The sequence below is a fragment of the Dermacentor silvarum genome, chromosome 1 (genome assembly GCF_013339745.2).
Source record: "Dermacentor silvarum isolate Dsil-2018 chromosome 1, BIME_Dsil_1.4, whole genome shotgun sequence".
Lineage (NCBI taxonomy): Eukaryota > Metazoa > Arthropoda > Arachnida > Ixodida > Ixodidae > Dermacentor > Dermacentor silvarum.
Genome location: NC_051154.1, coordinates 347,911,985 through 347,922,570, shown reverse-complemented (window position 1 = coordinate 347,922,570; position 10,586 = coordinate 347,911,985). Strand labels below are relative to the sequence as shown.

General features: G+C 51.8%; 1 protein-coding gene across 1 annotated transcript; it reads left to right on the top strand.

Annotated features, from left to right (window-relative positions):
- Window positions 1-540: 540 nt before the first annotated feature.
- LOC119444539 (uncharacterized) lies at window positions 541-10,303 on the top strand. Its single transcript, XM_037708922.1, has 3 exons — window positions 541-1,842; window positions 1,972-2,982; window positions 10,250-10,303. Exons 1-3 carry the CDS (start codon window positions 541-543, stop codon window positions 10,301-10,303), a joined length of 2,367 nt encoding a protein of 788 aa, XP_037564850.1.
- The last annotated feature ends 283 nt before the right edge of the window (window positions 10,304-10,586 follow it).

Below are 10,586 nucleotides of genomic sequence, written 5' to 3'. Positions count from 1 at the left end.
TGTCTGTGAGCCGAAATGCGGACTCTGCGGTGGTCAGCACGAAACCGGCACCAAGGAATGCCCCAAGAGACTAAAACCAGCAAGGATGCTTCAGCCGCCACCCGCCCGCAACAACGCAGAGAAGAGGCCGTCTCGATTGGACGGCCTCCCCAAGATCTACAAAAATCGCTGGTTCTACTCCGAGGACACCAACCCCACATGGCCCACATCCACCAACCCCACATGGCGAAGGTTGCAATCCTCATCGCAAAAGACATCACTGTTATCGAGCACTCGTTGTCAGAACCGGCGGTTGAGCACTTAACCATAGAGATCGTACCCAACAAACGGGGCCGAAAGAGCACGTTCGTGGTTAACACGTACAAGCCACCAAGGCCGGCGAAGGCCGATTTCACCAACCTCCTTTCCGAAGCCAGTCGACTGGCGCAAGCAAACCAGCTTATTGTAGTCGGGGACTTCAATTCGCCTCACCGGGACTGGGGGTATCAGTCAAACTCAGCAAGAGGAGTGACAGTCGCGCGAGCAATAGAGTCCCTACGAATGGAACTCCTTACCGACCCTCTATATCCGACCAGGGAAGGCAACAGTGTCACCCGTGACTCATGCCCCGACCTCACCCTGATCAAGAACGTCGCCGAGGCCACGTGGACGAACCTAGGAGAAACCCTGGGCAGCGACCACTGTATACTCAGCACGTCCATATCATCTAGCAAAATTAGAAGACATCTGGGTGCCGCCCATATCACTGACTGGCCCAAATTCCGCAATGCACCCGTCCCGTCAGGTCCAATCCAGTCGATACACGTCTGGAGCGAGGACATCAGACAGGCATACAAGACAGCCACAGAAACAATACACCGCACACCGGAAGCCCCAGAGGTAGACCGCCACCTTCTCAAGCTATGGGAAAAGCGCAGCCGGCTCGTGGGAAGATGGAAAAGGCAACGGCTAAACAGATCCCTCCGCCTGCGGATTGCACAGCTCACAGAGGGCGCTCAGACATACGCCACCAACCTAGCACAGCAAAACTGGCAACAGTTTTGTGAGTCACTGCGGGGAACGCTGGGAACCTCCCGTACGTGGGCAATCCTGCGGAACCTCATCGACCCCTCTAAATCAAAATCTGAATCTACACGCACCCTGAAGCGTATTGCTCACCTCTTTCCGGGAGACAACGTAGCCCTACTTCTTGCTCTAAGGGACAAATATATCGGTACCAGCACCGCGCCACCCTGCTCTGCGACCTATCAGGGTGAGGAAAATCCGGCACTCGACGCTCCCATCTCCGAAGCCGAGGTGTACGCCGCAGTACGATCGTGCACCCGAAATACTACGGCTGGAGCGGACAAAATTAACAACGCCATGATCCGCAACCTGAGCAAGGCACAGATCAGGGACCTCACCAAGTACCTGAACGACTCGCTCTGGGAGAAGAATGAAATTCCCTCCGAGTGGAAACACTCGGAGATCATAGTAATCCCGAAACCGGGCAAGAAGCCGGCAGTGGAAGCTCTACGACCTATATCTCTCACATCGTGCCTGGGCAAGCTCAACGAGCGAGTCGTCCAGACGCGCCTTCAACACTACATAGAAGATAACGACCTTTTTCATCCATCCATGATTGGCTTCCGGTCGGGCCTGTCGACACAAGACGCCTTCCTTCTCCTGAAGGAGGAAGTACTCTCTAACATCCCGAGGGGTGGCGAACACCTCATTATGGCGCTGGATCTAAAAAGCGCGTTTGATAACGTGTCTCACGAGGCAATACTCTCCGAGCTCAGCAATCTCAACTGTGGCGAGCGCACCTTCCAATATGTCAAGACTTTTCTGTCCAACCGAACGGCAACAATAGGAATGGGTGACACGAGATCGGACCCTCAAGACATGCCCAACAAGGGCACACCACAGGGATCGATCATCTCCCCGCTCCTATTCAACGTCGCCATGATCGGCGTCGCAAGGGCTCTGCAGCAGGTTCCGAACATCGGATACACCCTGTATGCGGACGACATTACGATCTGGACAAACACCGGCTCTCTAGCCGAGAAGGAAGACACACTCCAAGCGGCAGCAATCTGCGTCGAAACAGAGGCCATTCGATGCGGACTCCACTGCTCCCCCGACAAATCCGAAGTGATCCGCATACAGGGACATCACTACAAATCGCCAGGCAACCTAAACATCCTCCTACATGGGGTCCCAATCCGGGAGGTACCACTCATCCGGATCCTGGGCCTCTGGCTGCAGAGCGACGGAAAGGCCAACCACACACTCCAACTGCTCAAGACTACAACACAGCAGATCTCTAAGATGATCCGCCGGGTGGCCAGAAACAGAAAAGGCATGCGGGAGGAGGACACGATCCGTTTGGTGCAGGCACTGGTCATCAGCCGCCTTTCCTACGGGCTCCCTTACCTCACCCTGCTCCGAGCAGACTTCAACAAAGCCAATGCGATGATACGCGTAGCCTACAAGAACGCCCTCGGTCTCCCACCGTACACATCCAACGTCAGCTTGGAAGCTTTGGGACTAAATAACACGTTCGAGGAAATTCAGGAGGCGGTCCTCCTGACCCAGAGAGAACGCCTCCTGTCCACAGCGACAGGCCGACACATCCTAAAGCGCATCGGCTACCCGGCGGACCTTGACGCCATCCAGTCGACCACAAACATTCCGACATCGTACCGGGCCAGAGTACACGTGGCCCCGCTCCCAAAAAATATGTCACAATCCCACAACGAAGGCAGAAGAAACGCCCGAGTGGACTACCTCAAACGCACAGTGGGACGGAGCCCGAGGACGGTGTACGTGGACGCCGCCCTATATAAGGATGCATCGAACGCAGCAGCAGCCGTTGTGGTGAACTCTTCTTACGAAGAAGTCTCCAGCATCTCCATCCCGCACTGCACCGTCACAGAAGCGGAAGCTGCGGCGATCGTGCTGGCCGTTCAGTACGGGGACGCGACCAACCGAGAACTTCAAGTAATAACCGACTCCCAAGCGGCGTGTCGGCTCCTTCTTGCAGGCAGAATACCTCAGAAATTAGCTAGATTCACGACTAATCCATTGGCTAGAAATTCATCGCTCAAACATCAGATCACGTGGGCTCCGGGGCACTCGGGGCTGGAGGGTAACGAGGCCGCGGACAGGCTAGCTCGAGGTCACACAAACCGAGCGGCCACAATCCTCGATCCCACTACTACCCTCCCCGTACCCGCGGCTTACGGCGCGCGACTTCAACACTTGCGCAAACGTCAGCTTTACCCCCCACCACACAAGGGGCTAAATGCACAGGAAGCACGGGACTGGAGACAGCTCCAGACCAACACCTTCCCCAACTTACACAAATACAGCATTATCTTCTCAGAACACTACAAAGACGCATGCCCATGGTGCAACGAACGACCCACCGCCTACCACGTCACGTGGGGGTGTACAGGCCCCAAACCGCCAGACATACAAACACAACAACCGGAGGAGCAGTGGGAGGCCACTCTGTCTAGCCCCGAACTAGCAACCCAGCGCGGACTGGTAATCCAGGCGAGAGCGGCAGCCAAGGCCACTGGGGTCTTGAAATGAAGACTCCACTCGATGTACATTTTCCTCCGTATTTATTTTCTGTGTGAATAAACGTTTTCTAATACTACTGGACATGCGAAAAAAAAAAAAAAAAAACGAGTTGGAAGGTAGTTAGGAGCAAGAGGAGAGGGAATGTCTGGGTTTTTTTACCTCGGAGTAACACGTGTTGGTGACGTACAGAGCTGTCCACTGTTATAGACGAGGCAACCTAAAGTTTGCCCGCGCGGCACCAGCGCCGCCCACTCCCCTGGGTGTCGAAGGTCGCCGCCGGGCCAGCGCGCGCCCGTGTTCTCTACGGCGCGAGCGACCGCGTGCGTTGTTTTCGTGACGGCGAGCGCGACCTCATCAACCAGGAACGGTGGCACGCAATACTGCTGTGTTGTTGATTGCCACAAGAGCCTCGAAAAGTCGAAAGCCGCCCGTGAAGTTCTACAGAATTCCGGGGAGGTGGTATGAGAAGGACAGACGACAAGCGTGGATAACTGCGGTGCGCCGAGTCAAGTAAGTGACGTACTTTCGCATTCGCGTGCAATATCATGGCCGCTCGATAAAAACGCAATAGTAATGTGCCCGTATTTAGCGCATGGCCGTTTGTTTAGACGTGTCGCGTAGTTGAATCGTACAGTGACATCCGCGGTGTTAGCTTAGCGGTAAATGCATACGTGTAGCGCCGCTAAGCTCGACGACGCGAGCTCGATTCCTGGCCACGGCGGTCGCATTTCGATGGGGGCGAAATGCAAGAATACAGCTCTTACCATGTACTTTGATTTTTGTGCACGTTAAAGAACCCCCGGTGGTCAAATTTCTTCCTGAGACCCTCCATTACAGCGTGCCTCATAATGATATTGTGCTTTTGGCAACCTACGAATTTCATGTTTTAAAGTAATTGCCACCTTGCACATTCTTCCTGCTTCACTCTTCCCTCCAAGAATCTTCGTTTCGTGTAGAAGCCGGTCATGGGTGTGAGCTTACTTTTGCTGCGGCGGGGCATTCGCCCGACGAGAAACTAGATTTGCTTTGGTGAGGCATGTATCGCTAATTCTTGCGCTCGTGCTGCTGGTCCCAAGGTAATCGCTGGTTACCGTGACTTGGGTTCATTTCGCGGAGCAGTTTGTACGATTGATTTCTCATGACCAGTGAAAATATACCTTGCTCAATAATGCAATGAGTTGCCATGACTCTAACATCTGCATTGAATAAGGTATGATATACATTAAATATTTATACAGCATGATATAAGGCATTATGCACCTATGTAGTACTTACATCGTTAACTTTATTGGCTTACTGGTGCCTAATGCATGTGTTCTTTCTGCTCCGACAGTGCTGATACCACATACTCCCTGGGAGCCAAAATGAGAGCAGCCGTATGTGTGCGCCCAGCGACCAACTAAACCAACCGCAATCGTCACCGTCTCTGCACATCTCTGCAAGCATGCATGACCGCTTTGTGACTGCATCATAGAGAAATAAAAGTGACTAAATTACTGAACTCGCTGTGTACCTCTAACTCGATGTCGTACACAATCTTGTTGGACACCTCCGACGCGCACTTGGCTTTCACTGTCACATCACCGCCCACAATTTGTTCAACACCACACACGTGTGGAAGCAGACGCTCCCCTTTCTTGCGGTTGCCGCCACGAAAAAAAGCTGTTGGCGTCGGCAACCGTCTTGAAACCGCACTGCAGTCTTTGCATCGCTGTTCAGCAAGCAGGAGATCTGCCGCCGTCGAAAACGGAGCGCCGTGAGCACGAACAGCGAAGGAAAGCGCGGGCGAAACAATGTAAACTAGAGTGTACTAATGTAAACAAAGCGGAGACTGCACCACGGCGCGACCGCGCTGCTTGAAATTTCCACATTGGGGGCGCTGTCAGGAGGCGCAGCAGCGCCTTCTGGCGATCGTTTTCTTGTCTATAGGGAACACTGGAGCGCGTGACTAGAGTCCCTAGACTCTACGCGTGACGTCTGCTCGGCGCCACCGCCGGCCAGCGGCTGCAACGAGTGTAGGCCGTTTCACATGGCGCGATTTTCACACAGCGACACAGCGAATTCCGTCGCTCAGCGACCGCCGCGACGTCGCAGGCTCTCCGCGACGGGATTCCAACATGCTGGAATTTCCGTCGCTGAGTCGCAGCGATCGGCGCGATGTGGGCGGAGCAACGTGACGTAACAGCAAGCGCCATCGAAAAGGCACTTTGCTGTTTTACCGCGTGTTGGAAGCTCAGCGGAGCAATGTCGCGCACCAGTTTCAATGATGTTTTAACAGAGCGTACCCACCAGCGCCTGTGGCTCAGGAGCTTCATCAACAATTTTTGTTTACTCCAGCTCGCACAATTCATTTAAAAGGAGAAGCTGCATGCTATCCAGGTCGGGAGCTGATGCCGCCTTCAACATACGGCACGTACACTCACGATCGTCGCCGTCGTCAACGTCTTCATTGCTACAAATTGTGCCAGGCGCTTGCACACTCAATAGTAGCTACTTCTTTTGGAGAGGCAAATACTCCTCCAGGAGAAGAGTTGTGGCTTCCATCGTACCGCAACAACACAACTAGAGTGTACAAAACAAAACCACCCCACCACGCCGCATGCTTATGCGGTTTGTGCAGCATTTTCACTAGCCGCAACTGCGGACTAAGCGATCGCAGTCTCAACGCGTTTAAAGGCTGAAAATTCGTGTAATATTCTATTTTAAAAAAATAATATGAAATTGTAATATTTGACCAGTTTCCATGTTTTTATTTAACGATGCAGGCATGGATATTTTGTGAGCAGGGAGCAACCTTGGGCGTCGCTGCGACGGAAATCGCGCGGTCAAAGACGCATGTGAAAGCTGCCAGCGAAAATCGCTCTGCGACGTGCGCGACAGAACGATTTTTTTTTTCGCCCCAATCGCGCCATGTGAAACGGCCTTGTCGTTTCGAGCGCTGTGAGCGCTGTGGGAAGTGCTTTTTCGTCGTCTGCTACAGTCGGCTGCCACGCTTCGGATCGTCGCGAAGCAAACAGCTTGCGTAATTCTTCTTTAATAGTCGCCACTTTCCTTCGAGCTCGAAGGAAAGTGACTGGATAGATTTGTAATCAGATAAATGCCCTTAAATGTCATCAGCATTGACACTGCCGTCTTTTGCTCGCCTTCTCGTTTCATAAAGATTTGTCCGCTTCAAATTTTTCTTTACTGTGTGCGTCGATTCCAATGATTCAACGATAGTTCGAGTCATAGCTCTTTATAAAGTAATATGTTCTTTAAAGGCGCCTATTGATTCTTTATTCAGCCTACGCACTGCAGCGACTCGAATATGCATTAGTACAAATGAGATGGGCACTACACACGGATAAATATTCTTTAATATAGCTGTACCACAAAGAGACGTCCGTAAAACTAAATTATCATGTTGGTCTTGTAAGTTGAAATGCCAAAAATATCTGCGAGTTAATATTTTGCCTCGCCTAATTTTCTTTCAGCTTTGCAACGGCTGGCTGTCAATGCGTGACCATGCAGTCACCGACCAACATTAAAAATCCGTGATCGGCTTGCTTCGCTACTATCCGAAGCGCGGCAGTGCACGGTTGCAGAAGACGTAAGGGCACCGCCCATAGCGCTCACTGCGCCTGCGCGAAACTCGTTCCATCCGCCGGCCGGCGGTGGCTCCGAGCAGAGGTCACGCGTTCCGGTGTTGCCTTTAACAGTAGACCGCTCCGTACATACACCCCCGCAGCGTCGGCGTGGAGTGCACACGCACCAAGTGTGAGGGAGCAAGAGGAAAGGGAACGCCTGGTTCTTTCACAGCGTGGGTGTGACGTAGCGCAGCCTGCGGGGAGTGCGCGCGCGCCAAGTGTTAGGGAGCAAGGGGACAAGGAACGTCTGGGACCTTGTACCGCAAGAGATCCGGTCGCATCAATTCTCTGCTTTTTTCCACCAGTACTGTAAACGTCTCTTGCTCATCTCGAATGCTGACCGGTTGACGGTTCCGTCCAATAAAACCCAAGCGCTTCTGAAAGATGCACGTTACCTACGGTTCTCACTGGGTGAATCCCTTCGCATTCCATTAGGATGTGCTGAGTGGTCTCCGGATTTTGGCTGCAGCATCCACATGCCTAATCTTGCGCCGAATATTTGCTCCGGTATGGTTTTGTCCTTAGGCAACCGACTCGAGCCTCAAATAGCACGGCACTGCCCTTTGTTTTGTCGTACAGATTTTCCCCTTCTAATTTGTTTCTTCTCCAATTAACATCCAAATAAGAGTCTCCGTTTCTCTCACTTTCTTTCTGATGACTCCTGGTTGTCTATTTACAGTTTAAATTACCCTCTACTTGGTTGCTAACTTTCTTGACCTCTTCCTCCATTCTGTGTCCACGCTTTTCAAGTACGGATACTTGTGCACTTTAGCCGCCCATTTATATTAATTCATGTTCTTGAGTCTTAGATTCAGGAACATGAACCAACTAAACTTAGAGACTGATAAATTATCAGGCACAACCGCCAAGTACATGGCCGTGTTGGGCAATGTCCTTTTCCTGTAAGTTTCGAGAAACTGATACCTGGCTTCGATACACATGTTGCACTAGCGGTATAAGAGGCGGTTTTATCGTGATCAGAAACGGTGAATTGCGGTAAATAAGAAAGGCTACTATCATCATCATCATTGACAGAAGCTGACCCCTTCCTCAGAAAAACCTGGATCCACCCCTGGATTCATCATCATCACCTGCATATATTTATGTCCAATACAGGGCGGCCTCTGTCAGCGATCTCCGATTACCCCTGTCTCTTGACTTAGGCTATGCAATCTGCAACACTTGGGGCGCGGAAAAACAGCCTACGAAGGAAGACAGCGCACATGAAGTTAGCAGCCATCCCTGCTCTTGATCATTGCACCCCCCAATGATTACTAACAATTGGATACGGCACGCGGGCCGCATAAGCGTCAACCGCGCACAGTCATTCTCAGCTGCGGCAGGGCTAGATGAGAAGACGCGTGCTCTACTCCCCATGCGCACATTTGATTACGTGACCTCCAACTAACCCGAATATTGAGTTTCGGGCTTTTTCTCGCGCCCACAGTGTATGGGTCACTCCGCTCACTCATATTAATTTTGGACTTTACACGGAATATCACGGTCACGACGACAGCGAAAATTTGCCTGGAGTGTCGATACAATTGCTGTCCCAATAATAGGTGAAATAGAAAACAGGCACCGAGCTCGCTTCTACCCCGGCTGCGGACGTTGCAAGGTGCACCGGCTACAAACACAGCATGAGCAACAACGATAAAATCAACAGTGGGCACCTCGCTTATCGGTACTTCGCCAGAACCCGTCTTGAAAAGGAAGCGTATTTTCCACCGTACAAGCACCAGCGGAAACATAACACTATAAGCGCGCGCGGAGACAGCGCGCGCGAAGGGACTAGCCATCTCGGATGGGCCAAGCTTAAACTCATCGCAGATTAACTCCAAAATAAAGCGCGTGACCCGAATATGTATATCAGAGGCAGGAAAAGTAGGAGTTGAGGACCCGTGTGTCCTAGCTGTTAGGCGAAAGAAGACTCCACGCCGCTATCAAGAAGGTTCCTCAGCTCACGTGTTTCCATCAGCGAGTGACATGTTCCGCCAGAGGTTCTATGAAGTACTTGACTCAGTGCTGTCTTCGTTAAAAAACAGGTATCCACCTCATATGTGGCAGCATAAGTCCCACATTAAGCAGCTTGCCATAGGGAAGGAAGACGAAGCCTATATAACATTTCTCTACAGTGACAGTTTTCAAATATGAATTTTATTTAGCATTCCCACTGCCGCCCGATTCTTGGCCTATCCCCCTTAGTGGGTGCGAGCCATGACAGAGGTACATCATCATCATCATCATCATCAGAAGGCCGTCGGTGGGTGCGAGCCATGATAAAGGATCATCATCATCATCATCGAACCAGCTCCTCGATCGCTGACGTGTCCGAGAGGGGATTGATCACATTTTAACTGATTGTAGTACTTTGCTCCTTCTAAAGGTTGTTTCTTTTTCTTTCCTTTCCTTTCCTTTCCAGGGACCGTGAATGCCGGTCTCTGGTCCCGGCCAGGGCTCGCCCTGGTTGACTAGCCGTCCCACTGAGTCGGTGCCTCTGGAGTGTTTCCTTCGGAACGGAGTGAATACCTTGCCCGTGGCGCTCGTTCCCACGGATGATGGATCCATTCGATTGACTGAATCGGAAAGCTTACAGGAGGAGCTGCGTGCCATAACGGAACACTTCATTGACATCTCGGAGGTGAGACGGTTTGGCAAGACTGGCATTCTGTGTAAGTGGTCTAACGTTCAATGCCTCAATGACTTACTTAACTGCACAAGATTCGCTAACATCGCGGTTCGTGCTTTCGTGCCACCGCATCTTGCATGCTTGAAGGGCATTGTTCGTGGGGTTCCCACTAATATCACTCCTGAGGCCTTCTTGAAGATGCTCTAGCTCTCCGGCTGGTGCTGTTTCTGTCTACAGATGCAATAGATCAGTGGGTGATAACCACGTTCGTACTGAAAGCGTTATTGTCTCGTTCGCTGGCTTAACGCGCCATTCCGAGGTGAAGGCATGGCCATATTTATTCCGTGTGGAGACGTTGACACCTAGACCCCTGCATGCAGTACCGAAACTGCTGGAAATATGGACACAGTGCAAATGCCTGCAGATCTTCTGTGAGATGCTGCAGCTGTGGCGGCTCTCATTCCGCATCAGCCTGTGAGGTAGATGAGCCAAGGTGTTGCTTGTGCGATGGAGCACATATTGCTACGGATAATAACTGTCCTGCGCGAGGGCGGGAGATTCAGGTGCTTGAGATTGCAGAGAAACACCACTGTTCTCGTGCGGAAGCAATAGTAGAAATTAAAGATCGTGATGTTGGATACGCAGCCGCTGCATCCCGTCAGTCCACATCCCTAGAAGCCACAGTTTCGGCCGCCGTAGCCGCCGCTATTGACAAGGCAATGCCAATAGTGATGGAGCGACTTTTCAACACGTTTGCCGAA